The sequence below is a fragment of the Athene cunicularia genome, assembly GCF_003259725.1.
Source record: "Athene cunicularia isolate RWA chromosome Z unlocalized genomic scaffold, athCun1 chrZ_part2, whole genome shotgun sequence".
NCBI lineage: Eukaryota > Metazoa > Chordata > Aves > Strigiformes > Strigidae > Athene > Athene cunicularia.
Window position 1 is genome coordinate 5,968,692 of NW_020799143.1, and position 22,080 is coordinate 5,990,771.

General features: G+C 38.6%; 1 protein-coding gene across 1 annotated transcript; it reads left to right on the top strand.

Annotated features, from left to right (window-relative positions):
• Positions 1–1,274: 1,274 nt before the first annotated feature.
• On the top strand, positions 1,275–11,104 carry PHAX (phosphorylated adaptor for RNA export). Its single transcript, XM_026866266.1, has 5 exons — positions 1,275–1,369; positions 1,752–2,371; positions 3,489–3,609; positions 5,766–5,849; positions 7,457–11,104. Exons 1-5 carry the CDS (start codon positions 1,349–1,351, stop codon positions 7,724–7,726), a joined length of 1,116 nt encoding a protein of 371 aa, XP_026722067.1. The 5' UTR covers positions 1,275–1,348; the 3' UTR covers positions 7,727–11,104.
• Positions 11,105–22,080: the final 10,976 nt, after the last annotated feature.

Sequence of the window (22,080 nt, forward strand, 5' to 3'; positions counted from 1 at the left end):
AGGAGGCCGCAGGGGCCCTGCTGCCGCCCATGGGGCCCCGCTCCTGGCCGGCGGGCGAGAGGCGCAGGACGGGCCCGCTGGACAGCGCGGACGGCTGAGCCGGGGCCGTGCTCGGTGCCTGTGGGAGTGGGGACCCTTCTCCAAGAGTCAGCGCTCGCCCTGGGCCCGGGAACCGTCTTGTTTCTCCGGGGCCCGTTCATTTGGGAAAACCACACGCTGCCGCGGAGTGGGGGAGGCTTTTGTTGTTGCAGGGCACTGGGTTAGGTGAGCAAAGGAGAGCGCTCACCTATACCGCCGGTCGCTTCAAGAACAATACAAATAGGCAGTTGTATAAACAGCTTTTCCTTGTCTTCACCGACTCGTATCCGTGAATTGCTGAAGATACGTTATTTATTTCCAAGTGTCATATTATTTTCACGTTAGAGTGCGTTATGAAGTTTGTGAGGAATTTATGATGATGTATGAGCAGAGATGAATCAGAGTATAAAACTGTATATATAAGGATTTTTATTTTCGTCAGCTATTTTGATTTATTTGCAATGTAATTCTGGGATGTAGCACAAAAATTATTACAGACGTGGGATTTTTTAATTTATGGAGTTGTTAGTGTTTTGCATTATGGAATACATTTTAAATTCAAAGTTTGTATTTCATAACATGATAAAATAAGTTGAAGATCTCTGTTTGCTAATAGGAGGAAGAAGAAATGGTGACATAATATTGGTGAAAGAGTAAGGTTAAAGAGAGAATATTTATTTCACATGAAACTGAAGGAAAAGATCATCGGACAGTGTATAACTTTATGATAAGAAATCCGCGAGGGAAAACTGAAATTCTGAGTAAAGAAAGCGTTTTCTGCATATTGGCACAGAGCAGCCAAAAATTTCCAACAATTGGGATTAAAAATTATGGTGTTTATGCAGTTAGGCAGATTTGAGCAGGTCTGGCTTTCATATTTTGGTTTATCTGTGAGGTGTATAGGGAAACAGCATTTCTTGAATATTTTTATAGCAATGGGATTTTTTTTGTAAAGTATGTTGAAATCTTTACAGTTTTTTTCCCTAATTCATAAGAAGCTCTAGTGAGTGTGTGGTGTCTTGTTGGTTTAAAGGAAGGTACCTTCTTCTCTAAGGTGCTACTGTCCCCAGCTAGTTATGTGCTGTCCTGATTGAATCAGAATCACAATACACTGTTAGCTTCTCAAAGTTTGAACAGCATGCAAATTTTGTGAGTTTGGCTTCGGGTTTTTCGGTCACTTCCTTCTTCTCACTTGAGTCTGGGAACACTATTGTGGTTGCAGATCACTAGTCTTCACCCTTTTCAGACTCTGGAGAGAATATGAATCTCTATGCTGTTAAAAAAAATTCTGGTAAGTTGCTATGGTGGATTGGGGTTTTTTATCTTTCTTAGAACTGCTGTGCATGTTGTGTCTTAGTCTGGTTTTGAAATTTTGAATAGCTTTGCCAGCCTTGTAATAATTTTAATTCAACAAAGATAATGTGAAGTAGACTTAGAGACTCCTGGTGTGTGTTTTCTATAGCAGCCATGCTGTCTTTCGTGTACAGGCATTCGAAATAGAGAAGTTTCATGGGATGTTTCTGTCAACTGTTGTCCAAACAGTGCTAAGGAAGGACTGCCCAGTCAGTCACAGGAGTCAGAATTAAGTTTACTAGCCAGTCAAATCTTTCATGTCACTTGATAGCTCTTTTAATTTGCAAGAGTAATTAACAGACACACATTTTTCATTTCAGAAATCGCATGACGGCAGTGATTCAGGCAGACCATTCCAGAGCAGCATTTCATCATGTGCACCAAGTGTTCCTTATCGGACAACCAAAAGTGTGGATTCAAGTGATGAAAGCTTTTCTGAATCTGATGATGACAACTGCCTGTGGAAACGAAAACGACAGAAGTGTTTCAACTTTCCTCCTACTAAATCTGAGCCTTTTCAGCTTAGCCAAAGCCACCAAAAGCAAGCTGCTCTAGGTGGCAAGAAGGTTAACAACATTTGGGGTGTGGTGCTTCAGGAGCAGAGTCAGGATGCAGTGGCTACTGAACTTGGGATTCTAGGCATGGATGGTAGTATCGACAGAAGCAGGCAGTCTGAGACTTACAATTATCTGTTGGCTAAAAAGCTGATAAAGGAAGCTCAGCAAAAGGAGGCAGAGACTTTAGATAAAGAACTGGATGAATATATGCATGATGACAAGAAACCATTGCCAGCAGAAGAAGAAAATGGGCAAGGCTTTCTCAAGCGGAAGCGGCCTGTAAAAGATAGACTGGGTGAAAGACAAGAAATGAAATATAAAGGAAGGTATGAGATAACAGAAGAAGATTCAGAGGAAAAAGTGGCAAGTGAAATTGCTTATCGGTGAGTTTAATAACAGCATATCTTAATTTCTTAAGTGTTGGTAAACTGTGGATGGAAAAGAAGGGGAAGGGAAGCTTTCCTACTGCTAAATACGTAAAATGTCATACCAGATTACAGAAAGCATGAGCACCTTGTGTGTTTCCAAAACCCTGGGATTAAAATGCAGCATTATGGCTGGTATCTTGTAGAAGTAATACTGGTTGGGGTTTTTTTTTTTTAAGATCCACCAAGATGGTTTGTTATTTGAGAACAGTGGCAAGGAAAAATACTGTTTCTCATAATACAGATTTAGTAGTAGCTTTTTTAGGAAATATCCCATGAGTAAAGATTCATATTTGGAGTTGGACACCAATGGTCACTGTGAAAATCTGGCTAAGTCATAAAGCCTTGAAACTCTGCAGATTACTCAGACTGTGTAGTGTTCTGGAGAGCACAGCTTCTGAAATATTCTTGATGTGGAACATGCTTGTCTGAAGAAAACATTTTGCTGCTGTTGTAACTAAGGGCTGTGTCAAGGTTAGACGCCAGCACTGAAATCAGTGCATCTTTCTGTGTTGTGGAACTGAGCTACAGTTGTGTACTAATTTATGGAAGCCAGTGTTTGATTTACCAAGCTCCAGTCATCTGCGCACTTAACACCATAGAATTCTTTTCACAGTCCTGTTATTTAGTTATTGTACACTGAGCCGAGTGAGAAAGCTTACCTCTCCAAAAGCCTGTTGCTTTTTTTAAAGAGTTAGTTTGCAGACAGGTTTATCTCCTGAAACAATTTGCTGGACTGATGATGTGAGGAAGGGTATGTGATGGCAGTCATTGTTACTTAGATTGACCTAAACTGCCACAGTCCTTCAGTGGTGCAAGTGAAGCAAGTGAAGCAAATGATGTTAAATAAGCAACAAGAGTTACGAGATTTACTGATGGTTACCTTGACATTTAAATAAAACTTGGGTTTACTGATCATTGTTGGTTTCTTACATGTGATACATAGTATTGCCAGATGCTGAAATATAATAATTAATCACAAACAAGAAGCTACTGAGAACTGGAAGTTCCATGGTCAATTCTACTCAAGAAATTACACTGAAATAGATGTCTTTTTGTTTTCCTCTCCCCTCAGGCTTTGTGAGCCAAAGAAAGATTTAATTGCCCGAGTAGTGAAAATAATTGGGAAAAGAAAAGCTATCGAACTGCTTATGGAAACAGCTGAAGTGGAACAGAATGGTGGACTGTTCATAGTGGTAAGAAAAATGTGTTATTGTGGGTTTATGGGGGTACACACAAAACTTGTAGAATATTTACCTAGTACTATCTCATGCTTTTCACATTGAACAGGTTCTACCAGAGTGTCATGGCTTTCCCTTGCCATGAAGTTCCTTTAATAAATAGTAACTTAATCTTCCAGTTTGAGTAAACAATGAGATGAATGAACCTGGAAATTGCCCAACTTTTTGTACTGAGATTAGTATCTGATTTGCAGTGATAACGTTGTATCTCTTACTGTGCCATCCCTTAGGATCTTTTCCCTAGATTGAGCCTGAAAGATTCTGAAGCTTGATTAACAGCTTGTAATGTTTGGATCCAGTTGAAGCCTCTGGCACTGTTGCTTCAGTAAATTATGTGGATGTTTGACAGCACTGACCTCTACTGGGTTAATCAGCATACCATCAGAGGTGAACACACTATAGTGAGCATTTCTAATACCACATTTGAAGAGTAACCTTGAAAAGGGGGATCTGTTACCTTTATTAGAGAACCGTTGGCTTGTGTGTCAGTAGAGCAAAAACCAGGTGCTGATTTCTGTTAAACAGTGTGATAAAAATCCTGTACTTAACGATTAGGTTATCAATTTTTAAGTATCTTTTTGTTTTTATTAAATAGTGAGCCTCAGTGCAAAAGTTCAGAAGAAAAAAAGTGAGAGGGAGCTAATAACTTTCAGGCATGTAGTTATAATTTAAGTTCCATCACTGGAAGTAGAGAGGAGGGAAAAAGGAAAAAAAACCCCGACAAACACAACAAAAATAACATGAAAAGCATGAAGAAAGAAAAAATGCCACCACCCCCAAAAAAAGACACAACTTTCTAGGATTTAAGGACAATCCAAAATGCTTGGTCACTCACCTAAAAAGTGAAGGCTCTCAACCTTGAGGAATTTCTTTGGGTCAGGATGTGGCCCAAGGGGGAACCCTCAAGGAAGTTCCTTGGGCAGCATCCCAACCCAAGAGGAGAGTCTTTGACCACAGCATGCTGCTTCAGAGGGAACAAACTCAAAATGGCTCCCACAGGTCCCCTCCATTTATACCCAAGCCCAATCTGATCTATTATCAGCCCTTACTGGCTGAGGGCCCCAGTTACCATAAAACCCTGAGAACAAGGGCATGAAAAAAAAATAAAAATCAATGTCCACTATATTTCACCAGCCAGGAAGCTAGGTGGGTGCACCTGCCACAGCTGGTGTCACAGGTTCCTTTGGCTGTAGATCAGACTACGTCAGACATACTGTTTATCTTGGTTGGGATTTTGTGCTGATAGAATGACAAAAGAATGTGACATCTGCTGTTTCAAGAACATACTTAAAAATTGACCTTATCTGTTCTTGGAACTTTTGTATTGTATTTTACTTTGTTATTTAGCAGAAAAGTGTTACGCTTAATATGATATCAGAGCACTGGAGTAACAGAGTAACAGTTCAACTTTATATACTATGAGTGGTAATTGACTAATAGTATGATAATTAGAGCTTACAATTTACGGAGGTTTCATAGCTGAGTCCATTCATGCTTCAGTATGACACATTGCACCACTGCTGTTACACTGAAAACTGTTGAAGCATGGAACTAGTATGTTGTGGGGAAAAACTTTAAAGTACATGTTGTGTTTCATATGCCTTCAGCACAAGTGCAGAATCCTGCAGGTATGCAGATGACTTGTAGAATTGCTGGGCACAATTAAAACCCGAGTTCTACATAATTTTATAGAATTAATTTTTGACATTTTACTGGGATTATGTAATAGGAACGTTATGAATATTTAACCTAGTATATATACATCATTGCAGATAGTTAGGAAAGTAGTTAGAATACTATTAGCGTTTTGTTTCTTCACTACCAACATCAGATTTTGTATGTAGTTGAAAAGTTTGGTGTTGTATTCTAAAGCAAATTTTTTGTAACCTGGTAGCTTACTTGTCCAAATGTAGAAAGCTGATTATTGACATTCTTATAGCTCAGTCACAAATAAAACATAGCCAGGGTTGGTTTTACGTAATATGTAACACAGCAAAATTTAGTGGGGTTTTTTATTCTGTCTCAGTACAAAGCATTGTCTTAGATGTTACTTTTGTATCAGCACTTACATAAAAAGCTTGCTATTACTGATTTACTCTGTCACTGTTAAGAACGGCACTAGGAGAAGAACACCAGGGGGCGTTTATTTAAACCTGCTGAAGAACACACCTAGCATCAAAGAACAACAAATCAAGGTAAAATTGTCAAGAGTGCAAATGATTGTCCAAAGTACATTTTTGTATTATGATTGAATCTCTCTTATAAATTCTAGCAAGTTTAACTCTACATTCCAAAGAAACCGCTGTTTCACATTCAGAATACAAGCAAAAAGATGAATTGTCATTCACACCAGGCAGAGAGAACACCTTTTATGTATTGCCAGTCACAAAAACCTGTTGAGGGTGATGACACTGTAGAGTCTGAAGAAATAAACACTGGATTTTAATTTTTATATACCTTACAACAATGTTATATGCAGTTTTATTTCTCTCTTTAGACCACTGCATCATTGTGCATAGATTGAATGGTATTCTCTTAATAGAGTATTCTTGTCCTATACAGCTCCAGCTGTAGCACCAGACAGTATTTCCCATTAAGTCCGATACTATTCTGAACCTAATCTGGATTGCTCACTGGTCTCATCTGTGGTGCTCACCAAATTAGTTTTGTCAGCTTGTAAATATTACTGCCTTTCCTTTTATTGTATGAAATAGACTGAGATGGTGTTTTCCTCATTCAGTTAAAACAGCTTGGTTTTTTTCACGGTATTTGCCACTTTTAAATTTTTGTTGGTTAAAAGAAAGACTCCTTTATTTTGATTACAGGTGACTACAGCTTGCTCTGTAAACCATCCTAGCATCTTGTACTGGAAATTGAGAAACAAATCAACAGCTGTGATTGTCTGTTTTACGTTGAATAAAAAAAGAAAAAAAACCTTTCAGTGCTCACAAAAAGTTGCAAGTTTGATCACTTAGCCCCCATAATAAAAAAAAAAAATCTTCTACCCATCTTAAAAAAAAATAAATTGCTCTTCTACCCCTCTTCCATGCCCTTGTAATTGTCTTGTTCTCTTGCTGACACTGACAAGTGTTTAATGAGGCAGCAATTTTCACTCAGTGAACTTGATTGATGGTACAAGATATTGTTTTCTCATACAAACATGTGGGAAAAGTATGTGCAATCCTGTCATCATAGAGGTGGTTGTGTATACAGCTCTCACGTATTTGCATACCCTTAGCACTTGCAGGTTTTGGGGATAAAAAAAGCATTAATGTTTTCAGTATGCAATTTATGTTTTTTAAAAAATAAGCAGGGAAAGAAAGACATGTAGCATCACTCTCCCCCTTGAAATATGGAGGAAACTTGTAACAGTCATAAATTGTAGATGTTAATGGTGCTTACAGACGTTTGACAGTAAAGATCATGAGACCTGAACTCAAATTTCAATTCTGGAGGAGAGTTTTCTCAAGTTGTCATAGAACCTTTGGTCATATTTTCTCTGCAGGTCCCTCTGGTCTACCACCTATTCTTCCCAGTTTTGTATCATCAGCAAACTTGAAATGAAAACTTAGTGATGCTTCTTTACATACGCTTTGAGATTGCTGAGAAATGATGTAATAAAATTATTTCTGGAGATTTTCCTTAAGTGCAGTCTTTTCTCATAATTCTGCTATCAATAATGTGTATCTTAGTTAAATTTTATTGAACAGTATTTGTAATTTTTAAAAAATCTATACTGTATGTTTTCTTTAGGAAACACTAGTAAAATGAATACACCAAACTTTTTTTTTTTTATTTCAAGGAAATATTCTATCTGGAAAACCAAAAGGAGTATGAAAACAAAAAAGCTGCTAAGAAGAGGAGAATACAAGTTCTAGGAAAGAAGATGAAAAAAGCCATTAAAGGGCTTAACCTGCAAGAATATGATGATGCATCTCGTGAGACTTTTGCTAGTGATACAAATGAGGCTCTGGCATCCCTGGATGACCTACAGGAGGGGCATCATGAAGCAAAGATGGAATCCGAAGAGATTATTGAAATTGATAACGTTTACGATTTGGAGATCTTCTAGTTACTAATGTTCTTGATAACAAAGTCTCTATAAAACATTAAATTAGCCTTTCTTACAATCCCATAGCTTCTTGTTTTCATAAGATGCAGAAACATGGGAAATATTTGATGCTGAAGAACATGACTTAGAAAATTTAGCTAAGAACATTTCTTAGCTAAATTTTAACATCATGAAATATGCTAATCGCCCTATTATTTGTTTGCTGAGTCCTGAAAAACTGTTAAGATTTTTCTAGATAATAGCTCTGCATCACGATGTTTGTTCCTTAGGAACTGTTTCACATGTTAGGTTTAGGAATTAAATCTATGTTTTAACCAAATGTACTTTAATTTTTTGAAGCTCATAAAGTCGTCATGTGAGCAATGCTTCTCACGGCAGTTGAACATAAAACAGTATAAAGTTGATATAAAAGGTTGTGTGTTCTTAATATGGCAGTGTGTTGACAAGATTGTCAGTGTTCATAGGATTAAGACCTGTGAAAGGTATGGTTTATGAAATAAACTTAATTTTAATGGTCAATGACCTTTGAATGACAACCTTGTAAATAAGCACTGTTGAGCAATGTATGTTTTAAATTTCTGCAGCAGTTTAATCCTTCCTATTATAATAGTGGCTTGAGCTTCCTACCTGTTCTGTCTAGACTTTTTCCATGATTAGACACACAACCAGCTTCTACAGATCTCTTTGTTTGAAAGCAAATAGAGCTGAATGCTTTCCGAGTAGTGATATTTTACTAAGCTGTGTACCCTTCAAGAGCCTGTAGATTCTACATGCAGGTATGAACCCTTTACCTTGCAATTCTTGTTTCCATGCTGCTTCTCATGTGTGTGGTAGGATAAAGTAATGTGAGGCTTGCAGAAGTTCTGAAGTTTTTCTATGCTGACTCTTTAAGAAAACAACAGTATGCAAAAAGTGATTTTTTTATTTGATGCAAAAGACCTGTGTAGTTTGTAAGTTCCATTGAAGACAACTTTTATGTTGTATGTTGCTTTGAATATAACTGAAGAACATTTGCGACACTGATAATGTATGATGTCTAAAATCCTTTGTCACTAATAAGTGGTGTTTTCTGTGACTAGACACTATTTTCCAGCATAAAATATTTCTGAAATACTAATGAAATCACTTTCAAACCCAACAACAAACTTCACATAAATTTAGTTCACCTGGAGTCCTTGGTTTCAGATGCAAAGCACTAAAACATAATGAAGTTAAAATACTGAGCAATTCCATTCCATCAAGAACTGGTATTTAACAGACTACAATATTTGAAGAAAGAGTTGTTAAACATATAGCATATTCCACTGTATGCTTTACTAAATTTGAGTTTTGATTTTTCTTTATTTTTTATTCATGTGCCAGAGCTCCCTATTAAGAAGTTACTCATCAGATGTAAAGCATGGCTTCACTCGTAGTAGTTGCTCTTGCTGAAATAACAAAAGGTTTTGATTTGTCTGTTAACTTCCTAACAAACTTGTGATGGCCAGAATCAGGAAATGTCAGTGGTAGTTTAAGTAATTTTAAAGTCTTCTCTAACAAAAGGAAGATGATAGAGGGCCCATTCCTTCCTTTCAGTGTCTGACTAACTGGCCTTTGCTTCTGTTTTGTCTGTCTTTTCTATGTGGTTTTCAAGAGAATCCTTTCAGAAGGAAGCCTGTTCAGAATGATGTTCATTCCTGTTACACCAGTAATTTCTTTACCTTTGGTATCAAAAAGATTGCATTAAGCACTACTAGTTTGGTGTAGCACTGCAGTGGCTGCAGCTGAGCTTTAGTTTGTTAGTGGAGTCGTGGTGCTGATCCTCCCTTCTCTGTGCCAGGCACAGGCCCTTGCACTCTTCTATGGGATGCATCTGCTTGTGCTGGTTGGTGGTGGCAGCCCAACAAGTGACCACGTTGTGAGTCCCTGTGTGACAGTTTGGGGCTTCTGTCAGCAAGCCTTGGGTTGAGCATGGGCAGTGCTGCAGCTGAGGAGTGCAGGGCTTTGGAATCTGGTGCTTCAGTCACCACAGTTTCAAAGGGACTGATGCAAGGGTGAGAAAGAACTGTGACATTCCTGAGTGTTTCTATAGATCTGTCTCTTTATTAATGGAGGTTGTTGAGAGGGATACAGTGGCGGTCATTTTCATCTTCCTCATGAAACAACTTTTTGTTCCTCCCTCTTTTCTTCCCACAAAACTACTGCAAGAGTAGGAAGCATGGGTAGAGTTAGAGGTTTTCTCTGTTAGCTCCTACATACTCAGCTTTATTCTGTCCTGAGATAGTACTTGCAGAGATAGCACTTCCTGTGGCGCTTGTTAGTAGACTATGGCTTGCTATCAGACGGTTTTGTGGGCTGTGTTTTGTCTGGGAACAGATAGGCCTACCCATTTATATTTTAGTAGCTGATGTTTTACAGACCAAAATGCAAATACAAGGGTTGGAGTTTCTGTTCTTGAGTTTCTCTGATGGGCAGATGGGATTGAGACATCATTTTTACTGCAAATGTAAACTGTGTAGTGCCAGGACAAATACCACCTTCCATCCCTTAAGCTGTAGCAGCGTAATAAGCCATCTTTGTCATAGCTAAAGCAGACACTAAGAATGGGGGAAACATTCTGTCGTTTGAAAACAATGCTTTTTGGTATCACAGGGAAAATTAATTTATTAATGATTCAGTTTTATAGAAAGCATCACTAATTACAGTATTGCAGATTCTCCTTCCCCTTCCAAATAGATGATCTCATTTATTTTTAATGTCCTCCAAGCTTATTAACTGCTATTTGCCAAAATTTCCAAGAAAGAATGGAATGACCCAATGCTTCCTATGTTGCCTTGGAAAGAAGATAGGAAGAATAATTTGAATTTAAAGGTAGTGAAAATGAGATCAGAAAATGATTTTGTAGTGTATGCAGCTTAATAGTTGCCCCATATTCAGCAAGGTGCTGCTGGGTATCTGCAGCAACTCAAATTGAATCCCATTCCAAACATCACCAGACAGCAATGCTTTGCTATTCTGTCTGTATCATCATAGTAGTGCTAGCAGGACATTTTGTCCTGAAGCTTATTACTGTCTAAAACACGTCTAAATCTTTCAATCTGTTTTTCTTTATTTTGACCGTAATTTAAAAAAAAAAAAAGTGTAACTTAACAAGAAACAATAGAGACAGGTAGTTGGCACATGCAGGGTTATTTATTCTACAAATTTATTTAAAGACTCTGTTTTCTGAAACATCTACAAGGAGAGGAAGGGGAAAACAGCAGTAATAAGGTATAAAGGTGATGGGTAAAGAAGACTACATTAATTGTGACAATTGCTCTTATGGAGAAGTTGAATTCCTTGTATTTTGTCAAAGATGTGGAGGGGTAGACTGGGTAATAAAATATGAGTTTCTCAAAAGATGGGGGATGTTTTAATCTGTCATAAAATTTTGCTATGACAACTCTCATTATGTATCCCTTTAAGTTACGCCATCCTCTGCTGCTGCAGTTCTGACACAGAAAGGTCTGCTAGAGGCACTTTTCTAAGCCAAGTTTATTTCAGTGTACAAACGAGCTGTATTCATGGCTTCAGTGAATTTGGGCTTACTTGGTATCGCACTCCTTTTTTTAATTCTTACTGGTCAGCAACAGGTCAAAGATAAAAGTCTATTTCTGAACTGCTGTGGTGCTAAAGTGATTCTGGGAATATCCAGTTTTAGAGCCTTTGCATCATAGTTTAAGGGATTCAGGAACCTGGCAGAAACAATGACTGCAGTTTCCTAGAACCACCTTTTCTTGTACTCACCAGGCAGCTGGAGCGCATGTTGCACACTGGCAACCATTGCAGCAACCATGGCCTCCTGATAATTTGGACCTGCTGCATCTGATCTCATTTGTGACCTGCCAGGCCCTAGGAAGTTCTTGCAGAACAAAGCTTCCCAGTATTTAGAAAGGACATATTTGAAGCTTTCTCATCTCCTTATCTGCAATATTGATAGATGCCACTATTTCAGACCTGTGGAAGGAGGAAGGAACACTCAACTGCAATAGACTTAATATGGTCCAGCCAAAACACATTTCTAGAATCACAATCCAGACCTAAATATTAACGAAAATGAGAAATATACATCTGAAGTTATAACAAAAGACTACATACAAGTTAGGTATTCTAGATGCTACCTTTTAGATTTTTTTTTTCCTTGAGCAGAGAGATTCATTTATCACTTTTTTTTTAAAAAAAAAAAAAAAAGCAACATTTTTGTGTCCTTAAATGCAGAAAAATCTTTCTTTTCTTGTAAACTTTTCCCTGGAAAGTTGTTTTTTCCCCTTGGAAGGCTCATTTATGAGCCTTTGTTTTTAAAATGTCGTTGCAGAATTTTCATCTTTTTAATTTGCCCTCTGAATTTTTCATTTGTCTATTGAGGTTTTTTCCAAACAATAGTACACCCATTTACAGCAATGATTTTTTATTTGTTGTTCAGTTACCACTGATGAGTTTTCCACTGACAGCCTTCAATCACTGGAATGTCATTCAGCATTCAGAACTTGCTGAAATATATACAGAGGCTCTGAAACACTGTTATGGTGTACCAGGAAAGACTTTGCCATGGAGATGAAAGAAAAAGCTTCCAAGAAAAATAAATGCCTTGGGAAATGTTAATTTCTGATACCCTCATAACATTCCCATGTTTCCAGATACTGGGCAACTGTGATTGCTCTTGCATGCAGAAAACATGACCTGCTTATTCCTCTTCTAAAGAAGCTGGCATGATACAGTATGTAATGTTTAAATGGCATACAAAATTGCACCAAACTGTTGATGGACTATTTTCTTTATAGAGAAAAGTCAGAAATCTTGCCTTAATGTTGACCTGCTGTCCTTGGTAAAGAATAGGAGAACCCAAAGTATTTTGGACTAAAGATTTCAGTGGAAAAGCAATGTCCATGTAGATGTACCATGTAGATAGGTAGCAGCCCAATCCTATATTGCCTCCTTATAAAGTCCTAATGGCTTTCTTCTATTCCCCCTACATCTGCTGGAAGTGACCCTATTAATTTTTTTTCTTCTCCTTAGAAGATATTATTGTGATCCACTTTAACTTTTTTTTTTTAACTTTTTTAAGCAGCACTCCTATTTCTCTGCCGAAGTGATACATAAATAAATCACTCTTAAATCCTCTGTAGCAGGGATAAATTATTCCCAGGCCTGCTACAGTGAACTAATATTTTCTGAAGGAAAAATTTCTGATCTACAGTCCCTGACACCTTTTAAAAGAAAAGGAGACAAATTCAGGAAGATTCTCACGGTCTACCAGGGAAAGTGTGCTGAAGACCTAAGTGAAGAAGAAGATGAAGGTATAAAATAACATTCCACAAATTACAGCAGTTGGTTCCCACCATCCAAATGCCTTCTTTGTAGAGCTGACAGCCCAAAGCAGATGCATATGTCTAAGAAGAGCCGTCATTCAATTTTGTCTTGCAATTCTCACCAACTGCTCATTGTGTAAATACTAAGTTGTCAAGATGGAGGGTGGCAAGTGGGAAATCTAAAGAAAAAAATCTTTAATTTTGCAAGGGTTTGAATATTCTATAAGTTTTACAGAAAGTGTTTTTAATATCCTGTTTGACTTTTGCTCTATGTGATACAAGTAAATTTGTCTGTTGTAATGTCTCTCTAGATACTTTATTACTGTCATTTTAAATATGATATCCTGAAGCTTTATTTTAGGCTACTCTCTTGGAAAAATGTGGATTATTCCAAGTTGCTGTATCTTCATATTCTGTTTTGTAGCAGACTAACTCTATTAAATCTAATGCACAGAAGCTGGCTTTAAAGCTGTAGGTACTTTTTAATAGAAATACAAAACTGCCATGGAAGCAAATGAGAAGGGCTTTAATTTCTACATAATTACTATCTGTTTAGTTGTGTTTACATAGAAATACTGATTTCCAAATAGTGTTATTTTTCCTTAAATGGTCTCAAATCTAGAAAAAAAAAAAAAAAAGCATTTGTATTTACTTGGTTGATACAATTTTTTTTTTCTACGAAAGGCAATAAATATGAGCTAATGCATTGTTACTATTAATGCTAAGTGAGTCTGTTTCCCTACTCTAAAAACATGTAGCATATTCTCCTGGTTTTATTTGGTTTTGATTTTTAATGTTATTTCTCTATTTTCTGCAAGATACTTAGTTGCTTACATTATCCAGACATTCCCCAATGGAAGGCATTCAAGATTAGTTTCTATGCAAGAACATCTACAGTACCTCTCAAAAGAATGATGCTTCAGTAGAGTCATTTGTTAATTTGAACAAAATCTTTGGAGGTAAATTGAAGCTTTTATGTGATCTGGTTGTCGTTTTGCAGTGAATTATTGATTGTATAGTGCTCTATTTTAGTGTTTTAAATTTGGGATTATTATGTCTGAAGAAATCAGAACCTATACATGTGGAAGGAGAATAGTGTCACATTCCTTTTTAAGGATTAGAACTACTGTTTTGTCAAAATAATTATAGCTGGGAGTAAGAGAATACTGACTACAGTTGTCTGAAATTTGTGATAGAAATTGTCTGACAGTATCTGGTACCACAATTTAACATTTCAGCCTCTTTCCTCTGAGGGTTGAAGACGTTCTTGGTTTCCTTCAGTTTCTGATGCAGTTGCAGGCTTGCGTGCTCCTAGTTTAGTCAAAAGAGCATAGAGCAGATGAATACCTGAGCACTACAACTATAAAGCTGTAATTGTCTTTGGACTTTTCCAGAATGACTGAATGAAAGGAAGAGGGTGACAAGCAAGTAGGAAAACAGGGGGCTTTAGGACTTAGTACCCTTTGCAGTCGAGTAACTAAACAGATTTTTTATTTCTTGCATTACATTCCCTGCCCTGGCAGTCTGCCTCCGCTCTCAAGAATTTTCTGTGCTCATCAGCTACCTCTGGCAGTGTTAACACCTTCGTGAGTTTCCTGTAGAAAGATACAAAAGCATATATGGTATAACCAGTATGTCAAGTAGCCTGACCTCTCAGCAAACCATTTTCTTTCCTCCCTTCCTTCCTCCCTACTTCACTTTTGTTTACTTTTTTCCAATAGCCCCCAGGCATGTGAATCCTCAGTAGAGAAATGATTTCACATGTGGAAAGGAGACACAGGCCTGCTGCAATTTATAGCAACCCCATAGAGAATAGAGGAGTATGGATATAAGACAAGCTTTAAAGTAATTTTAAGAGTGAGTTCACCTAAACAATTATGTGAGGCGTTAAACAGATGAGATTAAAGCAGATATGAAAGAGGTTGTTCATGTAATTAATATATCACTCTGCAGATGCCTCAGAAATCATAGTCCCCACCAAGGAATTTCTAAGAGTTAATTCAGTAGGCTCCTTCAACAAGCCCATAAAAAATTGAGAAATAGAATAGATTAGAATAGTTCCAGTTGGAAAGGACCTAAAACAGTCATCTAGTCCCAACTGCCTGACCACTCCAGAGCTGACCAAGAGTTAGTCTATTATTGAGGGCATTGGAAACACTGACAGGCTTGGGGCATTGACAGCCTCCCTCGGTGGCCTGTTCCAGTGTCTGGCCACCCTCTTGGAAAAGGAATCCTTCCTAATACCAAGTCGGAACCTCCTTTAATGCAGCTTTGAACCATTCCCCCACATTCTATAACCGGATCCCAGGGAGAAGAGATCAGCGTCTACTTCCTCCCTTCAGAAAGCTGTAGAGAGCAATGACGTTGCTCCTCAGTCACCTTCTCTAAACTAGACAGACACAGAGTCCTCAGCCACTCTTCACAGGACATGCCCTTCCACCAGCTTTGTGGCTCTCCTCTGGACTCACTCTTTTTAAATTGTTAACATCCTTTTTAAATTGTGGAACCCAGAATGGCATACAGAACAGCACACAATACTCCTCTGGCTTTTCTTAGAGCTTTTGGGAGCTGCCAGTTTTGTCTAGGGAATCTTAAGCCTTCCAGCTGTGAACTGGAACTAATAATACTGCTAAACCATCTCTATAAAATTACTTTATATGAGAAACAGTTTTAAAATATTTTATTTTTATGAGAAAATTAGTTTAAATGGGCAAAAGCAGGGAATTATTCCATGAAGATGTAATTACATGCAATTTCAAAACTGGCATGTGTTCATCATGTTTCAGAAATTCCTAAAAATTACTAAAAGTAGATAGAATGCCTCACCTGGGAGTGAGTGTATTCCCCATTGCTAGAGAAAGGGAAAAATGTTAAGGGTCACAGGGCTAAGAGTATTTGAAAGCTACCAGATGTCATTCAGGAGGCCAATTGAGAGAAATTGGTTTTATTTTGTTAAAATGAAAAGACATAGGAAAGAGGCTCAGTGACCCTGGAGTTTCAGGTTGAAGACATGGGAATGAGACCAAAGGAGTTACATCCCGGAAGGAAATTCTCTCCAGATGCTCAAGAATGTGAAGCAGCTAGGAAGAAGTTTGGATCTGATGTTTGCTGGGAGGCCAAGCTTCCCCAGAAGAAGATTAATCGAGGAGAAATCACTTTGTTGTCTAAAAACTGTTAAGGAGATGTTAGCAGCAGGGCCTGGAGCTAAACTCAGTAAACCCTGTTTTGAAGTGATGCTGGGGGCTGACTGAAATCCAAATAGGGACACATGCACCATACCCTTGGCTAAGCATTGACAGGAAAAAAAAAAAAAAAAAAAAACTTAATTTTAAAAAATGCTGACAAAGTGTGTCATCTCTCCCCTTCTTTAAGTGTCACTTCTACACCAAGCATTTCCTCGCAAAGGATAAGCATGGAAACAACTTTTGCTCAAAAGAAGCTGGCTATGGGGTTAAGTTTGCATAGGTTACATGTGTTTATCAAAATCAGCAGTAATCTTATTTACTTTTAGAAGTAATAATTAAAAAAAAGCTAATGCAGGACCTGGCACTTGGCCTTGTTGAACCACATCCTGCTGATGTTGGCCTACCAATCCAACGTATCCAAGTCTCTCTGCAGAGACTCCCTGTCCTCATGCAGACCGACACTCCCGCTTAACTTGGTGTCATCTGTGAACTTACTGATGATACACTCTATGTCCTTATCAAGATCATCAATAGAGATGTTGAACAGAAATGGTCCCCACACAGAGCCCTGAGGTCACCACTTGTGACAGCTGGATTTAGCTCCACTGACCCCCACTCTCTGGGACCAGCCAGCCAGCCAGTGCTTGACCCAGCAGACCATTCGCTCATCCAGGCCACGAGCAGTCAGTTTTTCTATGAGAATTCTATGGGAAACCGTGTCAAATGCTTTTTGAAAATCCAGGTAGACAATATCCTCAGCCTTTCCTTTGTCCAATAGTCAGCTCATTTTGTCATAGAAGGAGATCAGGTTTGTCAGGCAGGACCTGCCTTTCATAACCCCATGCTGACTGGGCCTGATCCCCTGGTTGTCCATTATGCTCATTGGTAATTTCTTTTATCCTGTTTTGGTGAAACCTGTGGAAAGTTGGGCTCAGCTGTCCTGGGCATGTTCTCTCCCAGCTTCCTGTGCATCTGCTCACTGACAGAGCTGGCAAAACTGTCAAGCATAAGGCATCAGTGCTAACAATCATATTCTTAGCAAGGAGATCCTGTATTTGTAATCTGCTTTGTAGCCTGTTCTGCACAAATGCAACATTTCTAGTTTTGCCCAATCGTTTTTAAAGTGAGCTTAATTATATTTTCCTGTGAAGCTGTATGAGCTTAATCAAATCTTCTTGTAGAGCCATATTATTATCAGTTGTGCCGCTCCTTTAACATGTACAGTTTCTTTCTCATTTGGGGTTTTGCAATCACTGAGGGAAGTTACTTCAATTAGGACTAACAGTCACGTCACTACATCTTCCCTAAGGGTACTGTCACCAAAATGAGATAAAAGATCTCATGGACACCAGTGTGATGTAGATAAGGAGACACTCCCTTACTGATGGCCAGGTGGGGTGCACAGGGGAGTTGCCTCACCAACACCACACACCTAACTCGTGTAGCATGCTGATTATATAGGATACAGTAATACGTATTAATCAAGTTCTCATACATAAACATGATAATTCCCATAACTCATTTTCTTATTCCCTCCTCTTTCCAGTCATGCACCCCTGAGTCCTGAAATGAGTCGAGGGGCTGCTTTTGCCACCACCATGGAGTACTGACTCAAAAGAAAGACCCTTCAGTGCACCTGACTCAAGGACTTTGGCCCACTTTGTGATTTTAACATGCTTTGAGGCCATTTCACAATGTAACATTTAGAACACCTGATCTACAGGGCAATAAATCATCCTTACCAAACAGTATAACAATGGTACCTCATCATGAGTCTTATTCTTGGAATAGAAATCTGGTTAATGATTATTACCAACCTACATGGCCTTAGCCTGGGACTTCACAAAGGCCTTTGTAGCAGCATAACTGGTTGTATGATTACTCTAAATCATTCTTATTTACATCACAAAAAATCACTAAAATCAGCTCAAATTAAATCAGTAACAGTACCTCAGCAGTGTAGGTACATCATTCCTTGGACATTATCTCAGCTAAAATCAACCACCCACCCCCATGTGTGCATTCCTTTAAACATCCATACCTGCATCATTTAGGAACTGCTTAAGCAAGGCAAATGGAAGAGTGGTGGTTTCAATAACGAATATCGAGGAGTACTGCAGTTCTTGCAATGGTTAGTTTTGCTTCTGTCTTTCCTGCGCTGCTTCTCCAGCCTATGTTCCCTTCCCCTGCCCCTGCTTTTACCAATCTTGCAGCCTGTCATAGGTATGGACATGCAGCGCAGCTGCATCCCACATACGTTTATGCATCCAATTTTGTTTCTCCTGGAGGAAGAGATCCCACAGAACACAAAGTTTTCTAAGAAAAGTTTCAGTGTGAGAGTCAGCAGAAAGTAAAATCTGAGTTTCTACTGTACCTTAAACAGTAATCTAAAAAAAAAATCATAGAATTTTTTGTGGGGTGGGTTTGGTTTTTTTTTTCCATCTCGTTTGCGTGGAAGCAATATTGATATCTGTGTTTGAATCCTGGTGAGATACTGTACAAAATTAATATTTTAACAGTATTTTTAGAAAAGCTTCAAGTTATGCATGAGAGGACCTATTAAAAGTAATACAAGAGTTATTATTATACAAAGCTGCAATTAGAAACAGATGGACCAGGGAGCTCTTACAGTTACCTAACTGGCACATTTTGTGTTACTGAAGCCAAAAATCAGGGCTGAGTATTACTATTATCCCATCTGCTTATGTGAGGAGCCCACAGATTTTGCTGTCTTTCTAGACAGCTGCAGACAACCTCGTGCTCCCGCCTCCTGCTGCAGAAACATCTCAAGGGAAAAATAGTCAGATTTTCTAGCTGTTTTGTCCACAGAAGCGATTTCTAGTCAGCACTAGATAAGCAAGAAAATTACTTTTTTGGATGATTTACCTGAATTATATACAGTAGTATTTCTAACACAGGAAAAAAGAGGATCTCCTGAAAGGGAGTTTTCCCAGCACTGAATTGTAAACTTAATTGGACTTTGGATCTGGGTATGGTGTCATGTATGTACAAGCTTGTTTCATGCTCTGACATCATGAAGATACTGAGTGAAGTTTCACTTGTTAAACACTGAATGTAGCTGATGGGAACAACAGCCCTGCTATGTATTGCAGGACTGTAACTATATTCTCTATAACTCATGCTGTTACAGAAAAACTTTTGTATTCATATTTTGTTGTTGTTCTGCTTCCTGAAAGCACAGGCTGCAGCATTTACTCTGACTCTTCTTCAGCAGACATTCCCCAAGTGGAAACAAACAGACAGTATTATCTGATAAATACTCAGATTAGGTAACATGAAGTTAAAATATTTGTCCATTTCTTCTATAGAAGAGTCATATTTGAATCCCTGACATAACCCTCAGAGTACTAACAGATTTTCAGAATGTATTGACCATGATTCTTGCCCACTTTAAAACTAAATATGGTATAAATACAAATGATATTTACATATTAAAAAACCTATTTTAACAATACAAGCAACAGTGAAGATGTCTCATGTACTCAGAACTACTGATTCTATGCTAATTTCCCAGAAACTTTTCCAAATTCTAGAAGTTTGGTCATTTAAGTTGTAGTAGCCAAAATAATGAGTCAGAGTGTTCTTTCTTTCTGCAGGGCAGAGGCCATTCATTTTTCCAACAGTCCATACTTATGCTCTCATTAAGGCTCCTACTTCATAGTTAGGAAATCAGCAATCAGACAGCTATCTACCTTTTCACCTATCAGCCTAAAACCACTCTAACACGTGCTGTGCAGACCAATCACCACCTTCTTGTTCACATGCTGTTCACACAGCGGTTAACTTTTCACAGTTCAGGACTTTTCCACAGTTCAGTGTTGCAGCTGTCCGTTGTTCTTCCCTGCCACATTGGCACAAACTGGCAGTTTCTTACCTTTCTCCCAAGGCCTGTTTCTCATCAAAGCCTTGCTGCTTCTTAGGGGCTGCGCAGAGCTGACAAGCCAATGTCAACTTGCCTCTCTCCCGCAGCTGAGCAGGGCCAACAGGCCAGTGTTGACTTGCCTCTCTCCCACATTAAGTCAGTGTACAAAGAAAACCTCTGCTGTTAAATGGAATATGTTGGAAGGCTTTTCTTTAAAAATGTCTCAGTCAGTGAAATTCCTTCCCCAATTAGAGGAGGCGAATCTAAATATAACGTAGCCTGCTGTGTCTGTGAGATGCGTACATGCCTGATATATACAATTTATGCTGACTGTAAAGGTATTAAACTGTAGCTGCAGTGGTATTTTGAAGCTGTGTTGAAGTACTTGTGTATTTCAAATATTAGCTCTAAGAGCAGTAAAGTGTACCAGAGCCATACTTAAGCTGAAAATGTTTCCAGTCAGGTTGTCAGCCACACGATAAACATCACATTCCTCTGTCGTGGTTTGTCTTTATGAGGTAAACACTCCAGGTTCCCTTGGGCAGCAGTCTGGAGGTGTGAGAGTCCTTCAGGGCTGCCTTGTGCCTCTGAGCAGTGACCCCTTGTCCTGGTTTAACTCCAGCCAGCAGCTAATCACCACACAGCCACTCGCTCACTCTTCTCCCCTTCCAATGGGATGGAGAGGAGAATTGAAAAAAAAAAAAAGGTAGAACTTGGGGATTAAGAATGGTTTAACAGCTAAAATAAGAACACCAATAATAAAATACTGTAGTAATAATAATTGTAATGAGAATCTATTAAAAAAGAGAGAGAGAAAACCCAAGAAAAGACAAGTGATGCACAATGCAGCTGCTCACCACCCGCTGACCAATGCTTGAACAGCGAGCCCACCACCAGCCAACTTCCCCCAGTTTCTGTACTAAGGATGATGATCTATGGTATAGAGTATCCCTTTGGCTAGTTGGGGTCACCTGTCCTGGCCATGCTCTCTCCCATCTTCCTGTGCACCTGCTTGCTGACAGAGCTGCAAAACTGAAAAATCCTTGAGTTAAGACAAACGCTACATAGCAACAACTAAAACATCAGTGTGTTCTCAACATTATTCTCACACTAAATCCAAAACACAGCACTGTACCAGCTACTAGGAAGAACATTTACTATCCCTGATGAAACCAGGACACACCCACTTACAGGCTTTTCTATACAAAGGAAGTATATCACGTACGCACACTGCACCTATCAGGCCAAAGCTCCCAAGAGCAAAGAGGAACGATGTTGATCCTGAGTTTCACAAGTAAAGTGTCTGACATCAACCGAGGCACAGTTTGAAGGAAAATTATTTTCTTTCTTTTTCAGCAAAATGAATTCAATTACACAAGTAGCAGCAAGAAATCTCACATGTAAGCAAATGTCAGAGAAATCTTATGGCATGATTAGTGAAGATTAATTTACTTGAATATGGAAGCTAATCTTCCCATTGAAACCACATAAAATATTATAATTTTTAATAATGAGATTTTAATAGATTCCACTATTATATATATATATATATTTTTAAATGTATATAAGAAATGCTACACCAATATTTTTTTTAATTAAATGAAAGCAACAACCTAAAACCACACACTGGTGGAAAATAAGCATAGAATTGGCAAGATGAACATTTGTTTTCACTGGGTAATAATAATACGCAAACTGATCGGGCCACCCCTACTACTACAGGATTTGTTTCCATTTAATTTTTACAGTGTTAGCCAGCCTAGTCTGCTGAGGAAGACCCATCCAATTTCATCTCGTGATAGGCTGGGAAGCTAAATTGCAGTACTTTCAACAACAAACAGTTAAAACTTACAGCTTCTGAGAAGAAGGCTCCCTCAGTCCAGGGCCAGCAGCAAAGGGCGCTCTCAGGCTTTGAATTTCACTTCCTGCCGGCGGCGGAGCCGCGGATCGCGATTGGCC

Excerpts from the sequence above, each read along its gene's own strand:
- PHAX (XM_026866266.1), top strand. The coding sequence starts at position 1,349 with ATGCTGTTAAAAAAAATTCTG. Across the intron at positions 1,370-1,751 it reads TGCTGTTAAAAAAAATTCTG|AAATCGCATGACGGCAGTGA; the intron begins GTAAGTTGCTAT and ends TTTTCATTTCAG. Across the intron at positions 5,850-7,456 it reads TCAAAGAACAACAAATCAAG|GAAATATTCTATCTGGAAAA; the intron begins GTAAAATTGTCA and ends TTTTATTTCAAG.